The following is a 19,060-nucleotide window of genomic DNA, read 5'->3' as shown; positions in this document are numbered from 1 at the left end:
TGATCGTTTTGCTATCGTTTCGTACATATTAACATGCCTGCCTTAAACATTTTGTCTGCAGCAAAGTGAGTAAATTGTAATAGCTAAAACGAAAATTTGGAGGAAATTTTATCTCAATTCCAACCGTCAGGGGCTGCTAACTCATAAGGATTGTCAGTCTACAAATGAAAGCATGCAGTTACCAGTCAACTGAGTGAAAAAAGGTGAATGACCTAAGCATAACTTTTTATCGAATCAAATACAAAAATGCAAAACTTGGTTAAGGAGACTGAGAGCATCACGAGTTTAAATTAGTCATGAACCTTTTTGTCATTAGAATTTTAAAAAATAACTCAAAAACACACTGTAGATGGCGTGACTTGGACGAAACCGGAAGTGAAACAAAAGTAACACACTTCATGACGGATATACGTTTACCCTATGTCCAAATATAGTAAAGAGTCGTGACGTGTCTTACGCTCAATATGGCGGACGAGAACGCTCTTTCTCATCCAAAAATTTATAATTCTGAGCGTCGCGTTTAAATACGGATCACTGGCATATTTCTACACAACGATGACTTGTCTATAAAATGAGGAATATTAGTCATGTCTCTTTTGAAGAAAGGAGGCTATACAAGTTATGTTTCAACGCGTTCAGAAGAAGACTCGGTAATTGATCATGAAATACAAAATGTCTCGTCATCGCGGGTTTATATCTTTGGGAATGATCGAGCCGAGGAAGTTGAGATCGAGGATGGTTCAGTGGAGATGACAGAGCTTAGACCAAGGAGTAGAAACAAGAGATCATATGCATCCACTAAAACAGCCTCTAAACAGTCTAAGAAGACAGAAACTATCGATCGTGAAATTCAACCATCTGATACCATTCAAAGTTTCTCTCTACAATACGGGTGTACGGTATGTGATTTTAATACTTATTTCAATTTAATTTGTTCCACTTTTTATGCCAATTGATATATTATATACAAATGGATAGGAAGACGAAAATAAAAACTTATATATTATGCTTATCCCTGTTTTATGTTCCAAGGTTGGAAATTATTTGTACAATCAATAATTAGCTTGGATCATACTCCTTACATAACCTTAAATAATGCCGTTTTGAATTGGTAATGTTGTTTTATAACTTCATGATTAACTTAAACACTTTAAAGAGGTGAATGTAAGGGTTTTTATTTTTCTATGATCAAGAACACCATGCCCTTTAGTTCGATACATCTTATAGAGCTCGAGGGCGTCAAGACAAAAAAAATAATATTGGTTACCGTAACATTTTTTCTCGGCTAGAATACTGGTTGATGTGGCAGAGGACTGCAAACGAGGGCGAAGATGAAAACAATGATATTGGTTAACCATAACATTTTTTCTTGAGTAGAAAACTGGTTGATGTGGTAGAGGGCTCCAAACTAGGGAAGGAATTATGTTAAATTTTGGCGGTCCTGTTCTGCTTAATTTCAAGAATTGCATAATTTTTCTTCAATTTACTTCAGGAAAAAATTGAGGAAAGGAAAATTGAAGTACTGCCAATCAACTGGATTGAAGTACAATTCCATTAGTTATTATTTGCATTTAACCAATTCACGCTCGTGAGTGTATGGCCTCTGATATTTCCTTACAGTATCACCTTTGAATCAAATTTAACACAGTGGTGTGGTTGTTAGGTTCTTGTTCTGGAGAGTGTGTTAGAACTGTTAGTATTCCCTTATGGGAATAACAGAAATGATCAGCACTTAAGAGGCTCCTGATTGTCAAAAAATTCCCCAGTCAGTATCATAGGAAATGTTAAGAAAACAGTGTTCCAGAGAATATGATTGCTAAAGTTAAAATAAAGTTATTTAAATTTTTTTGGGTGCAAATTTTCATACCAAATTTAAATATGGAATTTACAGACTCATGTTGGCTTGTATTGTAAATGTTGATACTGACTGAGCATTGTTTTTCCACAGATTGCAGAGCTAAAGAGAGTTAACAACCTATACAGTGATCAAGATTTTTATGCACTTAAGACCATTAAAATCCCAGTCCAACCACATGGGATATTGACTGAAGTTTCTGAGAAAAAGCAAAGACCTCCATCTCTCAAAATACCAGGGAACCAGCCTTCTTCATCAGGGGTAGATAATGATGATGAGAATGACGAGTCTGATTACGAGGACATGGAACCCAATGGAGAGTGTGTTAGAACTGTTAGTATTCGGTCTGCTCTTGATTCACCAAACAGCTTTCTAAAGCACATGGACAATGATCTTAAACTTATTTGCAAATCAACACCTTTGCGGAAGAGTAATCTTGATGAAGTCACAAGAACACTGACGATTAATTGCATAAACCCTATAAAACTGAGAAAACAGCAAGAAAAGACACTTGGTGCTGCTTGCGGAGTTGGTTGGAAGGGAGTAATTGTGCTTGTGTTTGTTGTAGGTATATTACTGCCTGGATTCATTGCCTTTGTATACCTTAGAACAAAGTACACAGATCAGGACCAAAGTTCTGATAATAGCTGACCAAAATATATTTTTTTATATTTATGGCACATACAGACATAAATTTTGACTATTTAATACTCCTTGTACAAAAAATTTAGTGATGGAATTATTGAAATGAAAGTGAGAAAGAAATCAAAGGGGAGTTCTATTGGTGATGTACACTGCCAGATTAAGATATAAATTATACAAAAATAGTGAGATTTAGTTGCAAAGTTAGTTATGTAAAACAAAATTTAAATTTCTGATCATAATGGACATTAATCAGTGGCTCAATCTGTAAACTTTTTTATCTTTCTCAACTTGATGCTAATATAATATGTTACAATATTGTTGGATGCTTTTGAGTGCTCCCTACCTGTGCATAAACTAAGGACATTTCTACAGTTGTTGCAAACCCTAGCCATACTTCCTTCTAAAACATTTTCTTGTGTTGTCAAGGACTCAATCTTAGGCCACTGCATACTATACAAGTCTAATAGTCTTGAAGATAAAATTAATTCATTTCACTCAAAGATCTTTTTAACTAAATGTCGACAGTAAACTTTTTTTTGACTGGCAATGGTGTTACATCATTCAGTTGGAACATAGCTTGTCACATTACTTTGTTGGACAAAAAAATAAGAGACAGAGAAGGATTTTCTGTTCAAACTCTGAAGACAATTTGGACTCCAACCCTTGTTATCCACAGGGCTACCCAAACAGACCAAGGCTATGAGGATGACTGTGCTTACTACTTTTGCCATCCAAGACTCGTACACATGTTCTGACGAGCCTTTGTGAAGCTTGCATAAATATGTTGTTGTTTTTCTTGAAATGTCCCACAACTTTGTGGGGCAACCAAAATAATTCACAAGGAAAAGTTTCTGGAACAGTACATTCTCTCGACTTTAGGAATAAGTTTGAGCAGTAATCATTAAGAAAGTGGTGCTGTCATGTAATCTTTGCTTCCACAAAAGACTTTCTTCTATTGGCCAATATTGAGGAAGACCTAAATGCACTATTTCCTATTATCAAATTACAGTTGTGCTTGAGGCATCTGCCTTTTGTAACAATTCTTGTATTGATATTTGGGTTGTTATTTGAAAACTCTCTTCCTTCAAAGGGCTTTTGCTATTTGATAGGTGTTAATTTATTGAGAAATTTAAAGTAATAAAGAAATCTTAAATGCAATTAAATAGACAGTATTGGTTGAGCTGGCATTTTTTGCCTTCTTTTCTCCACTGTAGCTAGTGGGTTTTATTTTTCCGTGCTAATTTAGACAAGGCACCACCTGTATTCCCTGAAGTTGTTATGGGTATAGACACCCACACATATTGAAGCCTGATAATACAGGCAGCAGAAGCTGACTCTTTTAACCACTTATGTATTTCCTTACTTTTTTTCTCCTGGTTTTCCCTCTTCCCTAGCTGTTCCTTTTTCAGTTTTTAGTCAGATGGTATACAACCATCACCCATTGGCTCATTTTAAAATCTACAACGTTCTGATAATGATGTAGAATATAACACAGCTTTGGCTCCTCAAGAAACTACCACCAACTGAAAACCCACGAGATCCGAGAATCAAAGTTACTGCATTCTCTGATAGAAAAATGTTGATTCTATTAACTAAGACTTGAAAAGAACTCAAAACTATTCAATTTAAGTCACGATTGACAGATATACTCCTTAACGACAAAAGTTGTCGTTTCTTTCTGCTCTCTCTCTAGGGGTCATTCTTTTGTTTATTTAGGATCGGACTCACATTCGACAAACTATTTAAGACTCTTTTTAATAGTTCTAACTAATGACTTGGGACTTTGCTTAGGTGCCCCTTGGAGGAGAAACAATGTACTTTTAATCTCCACTAGAAAAAAGTACAAATGAAAATTAACTACTGACCGTATTTTGGATTCTACAGACCACAATTGTCTCCAGTTGTGAAGACTAGACTTACTAGACAATTTGGTCGCACACGCACCCCAATGCGTGTTCTAAAAACAGCTTGCGTTTAGCTTATGGCCAAAAAAAACATGGGCATGCTATGCATGCAAGAGTTATTTTTTTGGGGTGGGTGGACTACTTGAAACAGTATAAGTGATGTCTACATGTTTCCAAAAGGAAAGAAGAGTTTTAACGCGGATAAGGACGAAACTGTCGAGTTAACCCACATACAGGTGTGTTGTGCGAATAACTGTACCCAAAAATAACCTGTATTAGTGCCACCGATACTTGTTAGTACAAAATGCAGACTGCAGACTGGATACAAAATGTAGACTAGGTACAAAATGTAGACTGCAGACTGCAGAGTGGGTACAAAATGCACACTGAGAACCTTAAGAGTTTTTTCGTCTGGTATCTTAAACTTACCGAGCGTCACGCAATCGCTTTTCCGCGATCAGCTTTCACGATTATTTGCACTATTATGGAATATTCCTGGCCCATTTCTTGATCAAGATCGAACTTAATATAATTTCAAGCCTTCACATAGTCTTCTCACCTTGCGCGCGAGTTGGTTGGTGTGATGCCTGTACAGATTTTACCAACGTAAGAGTAGATGTAGATGTAAATGAGATGTCACTACGGAATATTTAACATGCACAACCTTCAAGAAACAATTGACAGCTTTGCAGGTGGTCCGAATTATCATCTTTTTCAGCGGTATGTGTTTATTTTGTTGACAAAATTGCGGACTGAGCCCAAAACTGTTCCTTTGACTTGATATATTTTCGACGTTAGTGGATCACATCATATTAACTTACCTCCGTAAATTATTCATTCCGAATAACAAAATCAAATAAACATGCTAACGATGGTATCTAAATTCGTCCTTGACCAAACACAAACGACTCCACAAGATCACTTTCTCCAGGCATCGAAAACATACACAAAATCGTCCTTAGCTAATAATATTTTTTCATTAAAAAAAACAACTCAAAAAACTCAAAAACAAAAAAAGCAACAAAAAAAGTCAGTATCACTCTTTGCTTAAAATCACTTCTTTGAACAGCTACTAACTGTACCAAAAGATCGCAAAGAGATTAACCAAAAAAAAAAAAGAAGCGTGGCTTTGTCACGTCACAAGTAAGGCGGCAGTTTGCTGAGCAGTATTCAAAATAGCGGAGTCCTTAGTCTAAATTTGAACTCATCAGAGGTCAACTTTTGACAGGTTAGGTCACTCCTTGGAATCTCAAACAACAACGAATGTCACAGTTTCATATTTACTTTTTCATTAGTTAAGATAAATCTTTTTATGTGTGTAGGAGCAAACTTCCTTAACAATCCAAATACAAATCCAAAGTTATTACAACATACGGATCCAACTTTTAATTACGAATCCAAAGATAGAACTAAGGATCAAAAGTTATTATTAAGAACTTTAATGGTAGCATAGTGAACTGGAAAGATCTCCTAGCATACCATCACGGCAGTGATATTTTAAAAAATTAAATTCTTGAAACAGGAAGTAGCATAATGCTTAGGTTTATACACAACTAAACTATCGCATCTTTTGTTTTGAAATAGGCTCTAAGTCTATGTAAAAGGTATAATTACAATAATGTTTACAAAAGTGGTCTATTGTAAATTGCATATATCTTGTGCTGTGACACGATGAACGATATTCACTTAAAGCTTCTGTCGGTACGGAAAGCGACAACAAAAAGTAAAATTTTAGTTCATATCTAAATAATCAAAACAAAAATACCGCATGGTCGATCGCAGTTTCTATCCGGAAATGTTAAAATTATACCCTGAGGGGAACGTTCTATCCTTTTATTTCCAACTCTGATGACACGCAAAACTGAAACTTTTAAAACTATTCAGCACTAACATGATGTAACGGTTGAGTTCCTTCTGGTTGCTGGTAAAAAGCCTCTTTTCTCTTTTTTTCCAGTTGTTTTTCCTCGTTTTTTTTTAACGCCTTGCGGTAAGCCCAGTACTCCGATTGCATTTGGCTGTTCACTTCTGTCTTCTCCTTGAGCAAAGCATCGTATTTGCTGGCAAGAGTTTGCCAAGAAATCTTTGTATCCCACACTTCCATTTCCGACAGAAACTTCGCTCGCTTCTCGAGGTACTGGCATTGAATACCAGACTTAAAGTGAGCCTTGTACAGATTAGCCGGCGCATTTTGAACATTTGGTATATTCACAACAGCTGTGAAGAGTACTGAAGTTGTGGAAGTCGCAACTACGATCGGTGCGATACGAGGACTGTTTGAAACCATCATTTTCCAGGCCAATTTAGACGCCACACTTGCCGCGGTCCCAAAACTTCCCAAGATCACTGACGCGAACTGAAGCTTTGTATCCAGGCTTTTATAGTGCTCTGAAGATAAGTAATGAGCAGCTGCCGTCACTCGCAAACTGTGTTGCATCTTGCCAAGTTCACTCTGTAAGTTTTGCCGTTTCAACTGATCTTCTTCAGAGATCTTTTGGGTAGAAATGCTTGCGCCCATGGCGCATTCGGCGACGCGAACCGCAATAAATGAGGCGAACTCTCTAGATTTCGAAAATAGGATGTTGTATAACATGGATGGAAAGGGAAATTTTGAGTCGTCACAGACGCTACTTAACTGTTCAAATACTTATTCAATTTACTTAAAACACAGACGAAATTAACGAATTGAAACTGAAAATAAAATTGTCACGTTAATCCGGATCTTTCTTTTTTCCATCGAACGTATCCGATAAATTTTGATATTAACAACGCGAATTATACATACGAAAACGATCTCAAACAATTGTCATGCGCATGGAGTAATGAAAAGTATAAATCCCCCAGAGGAATCGAACCTCAGATGCCCCGATTGTTTTCGAGAAATGGAATCACTATAACAAAAATTTCAACCTGAATGATTTTGAATAGCGTTGGGAATCTCTATTTCTAAAACGGATAACTTTCGTAACATATTGCTGTTCTTTACGTGGTTTTATGCCTTCACAAAGAAATGCCTCTGACAAAATATTGGCCATCAACAGAAATGGTTCATGGGTTTTGCTCTTCGTTGGCCAGGGATCACAGGTAAGGATGTACATTTTCGAGTTGGCTTTTCCAATTGTGCTTCGTGTACCTTTTCTCTGTGTGCTTTTTCACTTTGAGCAAGTTCTAACATTGAATCACCAGTCAAAGTCCCCAACCACTGGATAGGCCTGAAAATCGCAGATTTTTTCTCCGCTGTGAGAGTAATGAAGTCCTTTAAAACAAGTGGCACAGAAAAAACAAGGTTCTTCGTACGCTAACACATCATTCACTGTCACCCATCTGAAATAAATTAAGAAAAATTTCCCGTAAATATATGGAAAACTTGCTCTGCGGCTGGCGATTTCGTGCGATCGATGAAGGAGGATAGGAAGGTACTTATAGCAGACTCGGATTTCCTGCCGGGGGTATCCTCCCGGGGGTTTCCTGCCATGGCTGGTCCAGCATCTCATCCCAGGGGAGAGTTCCCCTATCGAGAATCCCCCTAAATCCCCGTCACTACATGCTACAGGGACAGTTATATCGGGAAAAGCTCCAAAAAGTTTGATCCTATGGCTGAAAATAATGATAACAAGTAAATACTTAAAGAACTCCCTGGTGAACTCTTACTTTGCAGTGTAAACGTCACACACGCGGCACCTGATTCGCTTTCCTCTATGTTTGAATACTTGAACTGGGTATTCATTCAGGTTCGGATTATCGTCCACATTCATCAGTCTAAAAATTTGAAAGCAACACCAAAATCAATCAACTTTTTTAGTGATTGAAGCAACTTGTTCGTCTGAATGTCTTATTGACTGTCTGTCTGTTTGTTTATCTGTCAGTCTGCCACCCACAGCTGTCACCGATTCATCATTTCACTCCCTTCCACCCCACTTTCCTATCGTATTTCGGTGCACAAAAAGGAGACACAGAAACGGATGGTCCACAAAAAGATGGCCACGACGACAAGGACGGTTATTTTCGAATGCTCGCTATTTCTTCGTAAATGGCAGCTCGTCAAAATATGGCTGGAATATAAACACTGACATACGTCCTCAAATGGGACACCTGCAAACTAACGCAACGATGAGACGATAGTAGATCAAAGATGCACTGTTAAGGCATTTACCTTTAACCGTCCTTAGTGAACGGAAATAACATGCGAAGAGGAATAAACAGAAAAGTATAGAAGCAAATATGTTAATTGAAAACAACTGCAGTGTACTCTTGGTTTACGTCTGATCTTTTTAAGTGATTTTTTTAAATTTAACTTTTCTTCGAGCGACATGACTCAGGATTTCGGGCAACATGACAAAAACTTTCGGGCGACATGACTCAGGACGAGATGACTTTCGGGCGACCTGCCAGTTACCATATTCTTGAATATTCTTACCTAAGATCAGTAAACATGATAATATGTTCACAGTTTCCTTGATGGCAATATAGATATGGGTATCCTAATTTGACTTTCAGGTCTTCAAATATTACATCCTCCATTCGCTTACTGGTAAATAAGCCAAGTCCAGGACACTTTCTTCTTTGTGGATCTTTGGCCCACTCAGTGATCACCCTGTAATTGGTATTGTTATTGTAAGAATATCAGTCAATAAGAACTCAAAACAAAAACCAGCAAACTGCCTGAGACGCGGAAAACGCAAGTGGCCAAGTTGCATTTGGTTCTAGTTTTAAAACTTATTGGATGAGAAGGTGGCACGTGCTCTCTAGACCAATCACATGACGACGTAAAGCACCCAAAACAGTCCAGATTACTTTGGATACTCAAATAAAAATCACAAACTATTAGAATTTGAAGCCAAACCTTAGGTTTAGTGGGCTAATATTTAATTTAGTAACCAAAGAAGCCTGTTACTACTCCCGTCAAACAGATGTAGTAAGGATGTAAACCAATCTTAAACTTATGTCCAGAAATGCACGCAGTAACGAAAATGGCAGATTTGACGAAATTTTGTCAAACCGAGTGAAGCTTCATGGATTTGACCATTTTGGATTTTGACGAATGTTGGCCATTTTTGTTACTGCATGCATTTCTGGACATATCTGACAAAGTACTGAAAATGGCAAATTTGACGAAATTTTGTGAAACCGAGTGAATGTTCACGGATTTGACGATTTTGGCGAATTTTAGTCAAACTCGTAAAAGCGAAATCAGATTGTCAAAAGTGACAATTTTTGACGAATTTGGTCAAATTAGTCACACCGAATCAGCCTGGTGGATGACGATTTTGACGAATTTTGGTCAAATTCGTCACACCGAAATCAGCCTTGCGGATGACGATTTTGACGAATTTTGGTCAAATTCGTCACACCGAAATCAGCCTGGCGGATGACGATTTTGACGAAATTTTCGCCGATTTCGTTACTGCATGCATTTCAGGACATATCTCTATCTTACAGGCTAGCAAGATTGGTAGAAGTTATTTTCAATTATGTAAAGACTTTAATCCACAACTGTAGCTGGTTTTAATTCGAGTGGTGATTATCATGTACTCATTTGAATACATGACAAGCTAAACTAAATGTACTAACTTGCTGTAATCCTTTGAAAGTGGATCACGTTTGTCATTGTAAAACACTCCCTCTATGAAAAAGAACCCAGACTTGAACACATCCTAAAATGAACAAACAACATTCAAGTAAAGATACGAACGGAAAATACCAAAGCAAGCCTTGGGCGGGTTCATGGTTACAAAATGAATGTTGATTAACCTCCCGCCAGAGTGTAAATTGTCCGCAAAAAGTCCCAAGAGGGGAGGCGTGAATTGAAATCACTAGTATTACTATATTATTATTATCTGTATCATTACCATAATCACTAAGATTACCATGATCAAAGTATCGTTTATTGTAAACAAGAGCACGAAAATCTACTACTGATTTTACCCAATCTTCTCCTTATTGGATCCCACAGCAAAGTACAAAAAAAAAGCTCTCTCTTTTCTCCTTTTCACAACAAATGCAAATAGTCATGTAAATCTCATTACTGCTCAAACAGGTGAAAGGAGGACATCAAAAGTTACATCACTTCCCTTTCCATTCAAGTCAACATTTTTTCAAACCTCTCTGTTATTGTACAAACCTTAGCTCTTTTTTGTGATAATTGGTCTGGATTATTGCTGTGATCCCCAAGTATCATTTCATCAGCAGTACAAAATATCTTGTCACGTAATTCTGTGAGACACTTACAATAAAGCAAATAAAATAAGCCTCCACAACTGGCACGTAGTCTAGATATTTCCAATGTTGTTTGCTAACTGCAGAAAAGTTACATTATTTTTGTATGTAAGAGTCATTGAAACTGAACAGGAACACCTGAAAACAGAAACAACCCTCTGAAATCAGAGAGAAGTAACCAAAGAGAGTTGAAACACTCCAAAATCATCTTGAGTGATATTTGTTTTTTAAAAACAAATTCTAGGATGTTTAATCTGGCATTCACCTTCAATGAGTAAGGTATTGTTGCTTCATTTTCATTTCAAGGTGTATGTCAGAAAAAGAGGCCAACTTTGCAATGCTGTTTTGAATTTTTTTGTTTGTTTTTGAGAAAAAGGAAAGGCTCAAACTAAGGTCATTAATCATATTAATCTCGCAATTATGACTAAACATAAAATTCCACCTTACCTGACTTCCCAGCACATGGAATTCTTGAACCTTGTTTTGCTAAAGGAAGAACATAACTTAATATTAAGCTTTTATAGTTAAGTCAGTCAGTGTTCCCTGCTGGCTGATCTAAAAACGGTCATAACTGGAGACCTCTGCACACAATGAGGGGGGTGTCTTAATGGGTATGAAGAGAAAACATTCAGTATAACACTACAGTGGCACAAAAGTATTTTTCCATAATGGAACAATACAATTATGCCTTGGTGGTATAATTCTTTGTGATCAATTTTTACTGACCTTACGGGGATGACAAATTGCAACTGACAAGATAACCTCATTTGTCTTAATTTCCTGAAATGCTTGTGGCTCTTTAGAGGGCTGTATTTCCTATCAATGAAAATAATCAGTAGTGAGTTGATGTGGATGATAATGCAGACTGAAGTGTACGCCTCTAGTCCTGGCAGTTTGAAGACTGGAAATTGCTATGAACCACATGAATACCTAGTCAGTTAGAAATGTCATCAATACAGCCACACAACCAATGAATATATGCAGTCTACATGAACATAACTAGAGTCTGCATTGTGGGATGGAACTTTAGCAAAGTAAAGTAAAACCACAACAATCCCAGATTACAGTGCATTTTTGACACTCAATTTAAAATTTCTCTATCACACTATAACAAATAAATCACACCAACACCCCATCTCTGATTATTGGTTGGTAAACATTACATGGTACAAACTCAGAGCTTGTTCTTAGGCTTGCTATAGACAAGTAGCAGTGTATACCTTTACAAGATAATTCACAACTTTTCTATGAGCAGTTAATCTTCCTCTTCTCTCTTTCAGAAGCCTGCAGTTTAACAGGTTGGAAGTGATTAACATGTAACTTCTTGAAATTCCACTGTGTTATCTTTTAAACAGGTTATAAAAGCAGACAAGTTTATCTGCTAGATGGTGTTATTTTGGAATAAGATCCAATTTTTTTTGTCTAATTTGCAAACAAAAGTATGGTAATAAGAAGGGAGAATCATACTAGGATCTTGGGAATTACAGGGTTAAATAACATCTATGATAAACACAGTAAATCATTTTCTTTAATGAAGGATACTGTTACCATTTACTAATTAAAATGAATTGTGCAAACTACAATCATAATGACACAAGAATTAATCAGTTCTGTTTAGCTTTCCTCCTTGGTTTGTTATACTTTTTAATTATCAATTTGAGCAACAATCTATGTGTAATCTATAGGTTGTTACCTGGAAGGATGCCAGGCAAAAGACAATAAACCAAAGAGAGGAAAATTACAGTACATTTATAAGGAAGAAAAGATGGGATAGTACTCCTTGGTGGGAGTTGACTGGTAGTTTCCCAACAGCTGAGGAACACAGAATCAGATACATATAATTACTTCCTTTAAATTAATAGTCTGTAAAGAATGGTTCACTTTTAGTTACTGGTACTTACTTTAAGGATTCAAGCTCTACTCCATCAGGAATGGAATTCCCAAAAATATCGATAGATTCCAAGCCTTCTGTTTCTGCTGGGCACTAAGATGAAACCAGGTATATCATTCTCAGAGAGGGACCATACCAATTATTAGTAAACTCATGTTTAACAGGATGTGACTGATGACAAAATGTTTTAGGAAAACAAAGAAAAGAAAGTTTTTAAATCTCCACATTAAAAGGCCGATATATTTCTCAGCTCACATTCTCACACTGGTGATTTTATTTTTTTCCCTTCAAAAGTAAGAAGTTGATCATAAAGTTAAAAGACATTTAGGTTGCGTTACAGATAACAGTGTTTTCTGGTGGTAAGGATTAATTCTGGCTTAAAATGTAATTTTGATATTTCCTGATTAATAGGATGTTGAAGACAAGTTTGACAACCAGAATTTGCCATCTTGAAATTTTTTGCGGTCTCAGTCACTGCCAATTATTGTAATAAGGCTGATTGTTGACTTAAACTAATGCCCCATAGCCTGATAGATAGTATCTAATGAGTAGTGTAACAATCAAGAATAATTCTATAGCTAGTCAAGAACCACTGCGATAAAATTTACAGAATCAAATAGCATAGCCTCATGAATACAGAAAGTACAGCAAGTTCATGCCCATTTAAATGGAAAATTTCAATGAAAAATAGCTAAAATGCCAAAAAATACCCTTTTCAACCATGTTCTAATGCATTAGTCATCAGAAAAATTGACTTTATAGTTAGTCAATCTGACAAAGGTAATATTCACTGATGCCCATAATGATAAACTAGCCCAAGACAATTTTTGACATACCTTTAAATTGCTTGAACTTTTTCACATAGAAGAAGAAAAAAGAAAGAAAAAAAAAGATGTACTGAGTAAATCCATGTAAGTGTTCTTGCAAAAATAAACACAAAGAACTGTTCGCACCGCCAATTTTGTTACAGTCTTGGGGTGCAAGAATTCTGTATAAGTTGGATATGACCCTCTTACAATCATACTTCCGCATAGTCTTCAATTATTAATTTTGTATAACAGCTCTTTGATAAACGCAAACAATAGGGAACACAACAGATTGACTGAAGCTTTATTTGGAATAGTATGGGATTACACAGGAATTTTTCAAAGTTAAACAGATTATAGGTGGATTAACTTGGCAGGGCATGGATGAAAATTATATAGTACAAAATTATTTTGATCGTCGATGTTGTGACTTGAAAATACCTGCATACTTCGCTTAAGTCTGTTACTACATCCATTGGTACGTCCATTTCCTTAGCCATTTGGGTCAGGTCGATTTCAAACTTTTTCCTTTCATATTGAGCCGGTTCAAGAAACTCCATAAACTCTTTCTTAAACTGTTTTATGGATATCAGATTTGAACACTCTCCACGAGCCGCCATTGAACTAGTACTGCGAGAGACGTAACGATAGTTGTGATTGGGCAAACGGCATTGGAGAGTGTATTCACCAATCAAAGTACTTGTACTAAGTTGTATTTAAATGAGCATTATGGTCTAGATTTTACATATCTCGTACATGATTTGCACACCGCATCAGGAAATGCGAAAACCTTGACAAGGAAGAAGTTCACTTTCTAGAACGTTGATTATATTGTTAAAGCTGTTTGTGGAATCTACTCAAAACAGATATCTGCTGATTTTCGCTCATTGGAAGAGCCATTTTTTCAAAACTATTAAATGAACTCGCGAGATGAGCTCATCTCCGTATAACTGGCAATCTGAGAAAACTTCTGTGCAGGATGCAATCTCCTTCCTCTTTAACAACGAAATAGTGAGCGATGTACATTTTATGGTCGGGAAAGGCACTCAGAGGCGACGAATTCCTGCCCACAAATTTATACTCGCTGTAAGAAGCGCTGTTTTTGATGCTATGTTCAATGGTGGAATGTCAACAGAGTCAGACGAAGTGGAACTACCCGACGTTGAATATTCAGCTTTCCACTCCTTGCTTCGATTTATTTATACTGACGAAGTACAAATTGGACCCGAAACAGTAATGACGACTCTTTACACGGCCAAAAAATACGCGGTGCCAACTCTGGAAAACGCCTGCGTGGATTTCTTAAAGAAGAATTTAAGTCCAGATAACGCTTTCATGTTGTTGAGCCAAGCCAGACTGTTTGATGAACCTCAATTAGCAGACCTATGTCTCGAATGTATTGACAAGAACACTGCAGAGGCGATTGCAGCGGAAGGCTTTACTGATATTGATTTTGAAACACTTTGTGTCGTTTTGCAAAGAGACACTTTGTCCATCCGCGAAAGCCTTTTGTTCGCTGAAGCTTTGAGGTGGGCTGAACACGAATGTCAACGCAGGAGAATACCCTCCACTCCTGAAAACAAAAGGTCAGATTATAAGAATTGATAAGCTTTTAAAATTTAGGATGCGCTTGAGAACCCTATGGAGCTCATCTCCTCAGTTGTTAGCTCTGCGCAATCAAGCACGTAGCAATAAGGAGATACAGGTATCATTCAATTAGAAACAAGTTTCAGGCGTTAGGGGTAGGGCCAAAAATAGGGAATTGATTGGAAATATGTACAGAGATTAATCTTCTTTATGCTTCTAGGATCGAAACAATATTGTATGAATTTGTATATGAGCAGTGGCACTGCATCTTTCAGTATCAAAGTAATTCTACTTTGAAAAGTCAAAGAAGTGTAAAGGGGGGAATTGCTAAGGGGAGTCAGGTGTTTTTATTTTTGCGTGGTGTTTTTGTCAGTTTGTGAGATTTTGGTAGCTTTAATGGGTTTTTTTTCTCCAATTCTACTGTGCTCTGAAGTTTGCGAACCATGATATAAGGGATTTTCTATTATTTTGGAGTTTTGGTGGTCAAACCAATTTTTTGTGAAATCGGATCATCTGTAATAATCCTAATACTTCAACAATACTGATCTTAAAGGTGGTGTATGTGACCTGGAGCCTTTGATATATGTAGAAGTAAAAATTCCCTTTTCTATAGACAAAAATTGTAACCATAATCATTCCTAATATTTCTTGTAGAAATGTTCTTTCAAGGGCCCTGTACATGATCCGCTTTCCGCTAATGACCATAGAGGAGTTTGCAGCTGGTGTTGCACAGTTTGGAATCCTCACTGACAGGGAGGCAGTCAGCTTGTTTCTTTACTTCACTGTCAACCCTAAGCCTGAGGTCAATTTCTTGGACAAGCCACGCTGTTGTTTGACTGGTAAGGAAAAAGCAGTTTGTCGCTTCCAAAAAGTTGAGAGTCGTTGGGGTTACAGTGGTACAAGTGACAGGATACGATTCACATGCAGTCGAAAGATCTTTGTGGTGGGTTTTGGCCTTTACGGATCAATGTATGGTCCAAGTGACTATCAAGTAACTATTCAAGTCATTGTGACAGAGACAGGAAAAATTCTTGGCCACAATGAAACAGCATTCAGCAGTGATGGCAGCGACTCCACTTTCCGTGTTATGTTTAAGGAGCCAATTGAGATTCAAGCTGGAGTAAGTTACACTGCCAGTGCAACTTTGAAGGGTCCTGATTCACACTATGGCACTTCAGGTGGAAAGAAAGTTGTTTTTGAAACAGAGCAGAAAGAAAAGATAACTTTCCAGTTTTCATATGCCACTGGAAACAATAATGGTACCTCCATAGAGGATGGACAGCTACCAGAACTAATTTTTTACACCTGATCAGGAAACAACTGTATACATGTAGAAGGACTCTAAAGAAATCATCATATACAGTGTACACTCAAAAAATTTTCCCGGTTATTGTACATATGTCATTATTTTGTTTGAGTTTGCTTTCTGTTTAGCACCTGCTCTTCTGGGCTTCAATGTTTTGAATGCTTTGCTTGAGGTTAAATTAGTTTTAAGGACAACAAGCTGTCTACTCTGTATATTCTAGCCTAAGATGACCTTTATTTTGTAATGATTAATTATCACACTTAAAAGTGTGAAAAAAGAGGATAAGAAGTGTATTGAAAAGTAAATAACAAATCTTCCATATAAATAGGAGACTGCAACTAATAAGGTTAGACATTAAGATGTAAGAGTGCATAGTAATGAGGTGATATTAATATTCTGTGGAGGCACTGAAACAGGCTCTCATGTAGAGAAAGTTGAAATGTAGTGAAAGATGATAAAAATTTGCCATACTGTCCTGCTTTTTTTGGGAAAGAGTTTGGGTGGAGTAGGAAACTTCTCTGACCAGTTATGGGATGTGTGAGCCATGTACATACATGGGCCATTGAAGAAAAAGGAAATTCACGGATTTTACATTAGATCTATCATCAAGAATGGAATTAATTTCTTGATGTGCCTCACCTGTGTCACTTTCTTTCTTTCAAGGGGGATAGTTATGCAAAAATGTTTTTATGTGACTCCAGAGAGAAGTTAGTACAGCTTTAAGGAGTACCTTGGGCTTATGAACATTTACTGGAACATATCATAAGTTTAATCTTCTAACCCTGAATATCTCAATCAGTAGTTCTCCTTTTTTTGTCTGTCATACATTTCTCATAATTGTCATTTGAGAATTTGGTGTTTGGTTGAAAAATCATCTCCTAGTAATATTTTCATTTACTCTCATCACTTGTGTGCATGACATAGTACTGAAATTGGAGAGAGAAACTGATCTTAGTCACTCCTGGGTGTGGAAGGGTCATCAAACTAATGAAACTTCATAAAAACCATTCAGTATATTGAAATTAAATTATTGTCCCAGAGATGTCTTATAAAGTAATTGCCAGCATGATTAGGAGTAATTTATTCAGGTGTATAGCCAGCTTCTCCACCTGTTGTAAGCCTGTGCCCAAAGAAAGTTCCATTTTTGTTTCAGAGTTAGTGAGAGCTGTCTTATAAAAGTCAATGAGCAGAAATAAATTGTATGCCCAGATCAACTGGACTATAGGCTGGCTATGCCCCTGTTTATTATCTCATAGTAAATTTTTGCTAATTTGTTGAACTACTGGTATATGTAAGATCTTTTTTGTTAAAGATGCTTTCATTACAACTTTAGTTTGCCTCTGGCCTTTCTTTAACAGTTACTCCGAGCTGTAAACAAGTGTGTTCTTTAGACTCACATTTGAATTTGCCATCAAATTTATTAAATGTGACTGACATTGAATTAAATTTTGTATTGATCGTGTGCGACGTAATGTTCCCTGCAGTAGATATAACAGGACAATTGAGTTAATGGAGGGTTAAGATGACTTTGGGAAAGTTATGAAAGTAATAGTAAGATTGGAACTTAATGTAACTCAAACGTGCTCCTAGAGAAAGCCAAACAGACTCCAAAGTAAGTTGTTTTTGTTTGTTTGTTTTTTGAAGGAGAAACTTGCTTCAGAAACCTGCTTAAGATAAAAAAGTGTACTTATAATTACATTTTGTGGTTCTAAAGAGTATCCTATTCATTCCAAATTTGTCTTCAAATGGGCCTCCTTCAACAGGAAAAAACAAACAATCGAATATTGCCCTTTTTAATAGCATAATACAACAGTCACAGCAACAACAACAACTGCTAAGAGAAATCTTCAAAGAACCACCAGCAATATCATACAGAAAGGGGTGTTCACTCAGACATATTTATGAGAGCAAAATTATAAAGAAGGCAAGTAAACTGGACATACCACGGAGTCGAATAAAACACGTAAATAATATAGAGAACTTACTGGAAATGCTACGAAGTCACTTAGGCCTGTCAACCCCAATTTACACGGGAGCATTAATCAAGCCCGTTTCTAAAGCAAATAAATACTTTCTAATGTCTCTGAGGTCGGGTGACGCGTAACTTTAGCTAAATTATGATCCCGCCTATATCCGTCCTATCTCCCGTCCTTCCTTTGAAACAAGGCATATCCTGGTCTCCCCTTCCTCCTGGTCTCCCGCATCTCTCCTTTAGAATTTCTCATATCCCACATCCCGCCTCGATTTTAAGCCTCATCCCGCATCCCGCTAAACCTATGTTGGACCCTCTAAATGTTATCCTCCTAAAATGTGAAATATGGGTACTCCTGAGGTTGCAGTGGAGACATTTTTTGAAACTAAATTTTCCTATTTAAGCTGATGGACGTCTGCGACTCAAAGGCAGTCATGGAGTGATTTAAATAAATAATACATTTATTGAGAAATCAGGAGAAAAAAAATTGAGAAAAATGAGCGTCAAAACCCTTTTTCAAACAGAAAGTGTAGCAACTGGGTCGGTGCCTTTGAAATTTACGCTATTACATCAGACTCGAAGAAAAAGAAGGAGCCCATCCAGAGAGCGACAATGCTACACTGCCTTGGCCCTGCAGTTCAACGCATCTTCAACACTCTCTCAGGTGAACACAAAACCCTTGAAGGAGTGAAGCCGCCCTGGATGGATTTGTTCGCTCCGAAAAGCAACGTAGTGGAAGAACGCTACAAATTCAGATCGCGAGCACGAAAAGCAGACGAGTATATCGACGCGTATCTGACGATCTTTAGAGAGTTGGCAAAGTCTTGCGACTTCGGCGACTTGGAGAAAGAGATGATAAGGGACCAAATCGTCGAGAAATG

At 37.1% G+C, this 19,060-nt stretch overlaps 4 protein-coding genes across 4 annotated transcripts; 2 read left to right on the top strand and 2 right to left on the bottom strand.

Moving 5' to 3' along the window:
* Nucleotides 1-459: 459 nt before the first annotated feature.
* LOC131780635 (lysM and putative peptidoglycan-binding domain-containing protein 4-like) lies at nt 460-3,660 on the top strand. The gene is made up of 2 exons (XM_059097246.2): nt 460-899; nt 1,949-3,660. Exons 1-2 carry the CDS (start codon nt 588-590, stop codon nt 2,504-2,506), a joined length of 870 nt encoding a protein of 289 aa, XP_058953229.2. The 5' UTR covers nt 460-587; the 3' UTR covers nt 2,507-3,660.
* A 2,115-nt stretch (nt 3,661-5,775) lies between these two features.
* LOC131780643 (uncharacterized) lies at nt 5,776-7,005 on the bottom strand. Its single transcript, XM_059097254.2, has one exon. The coding sequence runs from the start codon at nt 6,992-6,994 to the stop codon at nt 6,281-6,283; it is 714 nt and encodes a 237-aa protein (XP_058953237.1). The 5' UTR covers nt 6,995-7,005; the 3' UTR covers nt 5,776-6,280.
* Nucleotides 7,006-7,576: 571 nt separating this feature from the next.
* LOC131780642 (snRNA-activating protein complex subunit 3) lies at nt 7,577-14,079 on the bottom strand. Its single transcript, XM_059097253.2, has 11 exons — nt 13,756-14,079; nt 13,345-13,360; nt 12,519-12,601; nt 11,838-11,901; nt 11,344-11,433; nt 11,065-11,103; nt 10,523-10,624; nt 9,973-10,055; nt 8,819-8,995; nt 8,053-8,160; nt 7,577-7,725 (listed from the first exon to the last, which is right to left on the bottom strand). Exons 1-11 carry the CDS (start codon nt 13,932-13,934, stop codon nt 7,581-7,583), a joined length of 1,086 nt encoding a protein of 361 aa, XP_058953236.2. The 5' UTR covers nt 13,935-14,079; the 3' UTR covers nt 7,577-7,580.
* A 5-nt stretch (nt 14,080-14,084) lies between these two features.
* On the top strand, nt 14,085-17,245 carry LOC131780641 (BTB/POZ domain-containing protein 2). Its single transcript, XM_059097251.2, has 2 exons — nt 14,085-14,900; nt 15,556-17,245. Exons 1-2 carry the CDS (start codon nt 14,245-14,247, stop codon nt 16,208-16,210), a joined length of 1,311 nt encoding a protein of 436 aa, XP_058953234.1. The 5' UTR covers nt 14,085-14,244; the 3' UTR covers nt 16,211-17,245.
* The last annotated feature ends 1,815 nt before the right edge of the window (nt 17,246-19,060 follow it).

The sequence above is a fragment of the Pocillopora verrucosa genome, chromosome 4 (genome assembly GCF_036669915.1).
Source record: "Pocillopora verrucosa isolate sample1 chromosome 4, ASM3666991v2, whole genome shotgun sequence".
In the NCBI taxonomy this organism is placed as follows: Eukaryota; Metazoa; Cnidaria; class Anthozoa; order Scleractinia; family Pocilloporidae; genus Pocillopora; species Pocillopora verrucosa.
The sequence above is the reverse complement of the archived record's forward strand: the minus strand, read 5'-3'. Positions and strand labels throughout refer to the sequence as shown.

Coding starts and splice junctions, on each gene's coding strand:
- LOC131780635 (XM_059097246.2), top strand. CDS start 588: ATGTCTCTTTTGAAGAAAGGAGGCTATACAAGTTATGTTTCAACGCGT. Junction 900..1,948: donor CTCTACAATACGGGTGTACG/GTATGTGATTTT, acceptor GTTTTTCCACAG/ATTGCAGAGCTAAAGAGAGT.
- LOC131780643 (XM_059097254.2), bottom strand. CDS start 6,994: ATGTTATACAACATCCTATTTTCGAAATCTAGAGAGTTCGCCTCATTT.
- LOC131780642 (XM_059097253.2), bottom strand. CDS start 13,934: ATGGCGGCTCGTGGAGAGTGTTCAAATCTGATATCCATAAAACAGTTT. Junction 11,902..12,518: donor GTAGAGCTTGAATCCTTAAA/GTAAGTACCAGT, acceptor GTTAAACTGCAG/GCTTCTGAAAGAGAGAAGAG. Junction 10,056..10,522: donor TATCACAAAAAAGAGCTAAG/GTTTGTACAATA, acceptor TGTTCATTTTAG/GATGTGTTCAAGTCTGGGTT.
- LOC131780641 (XM_059097251.2), top strand. CDS start 14,245: ATGAGCTCATCTCCGTATAACTGGCAATCTGAGAAAACTTCTGTGCAG. Junction 14,901..15,555: donor TCCACTCCTGAAAACAAAAG/GTCAGATTATAA, acceptor TATTTCTTGTAG/AAATGTTCTTTCAAGGGCCC.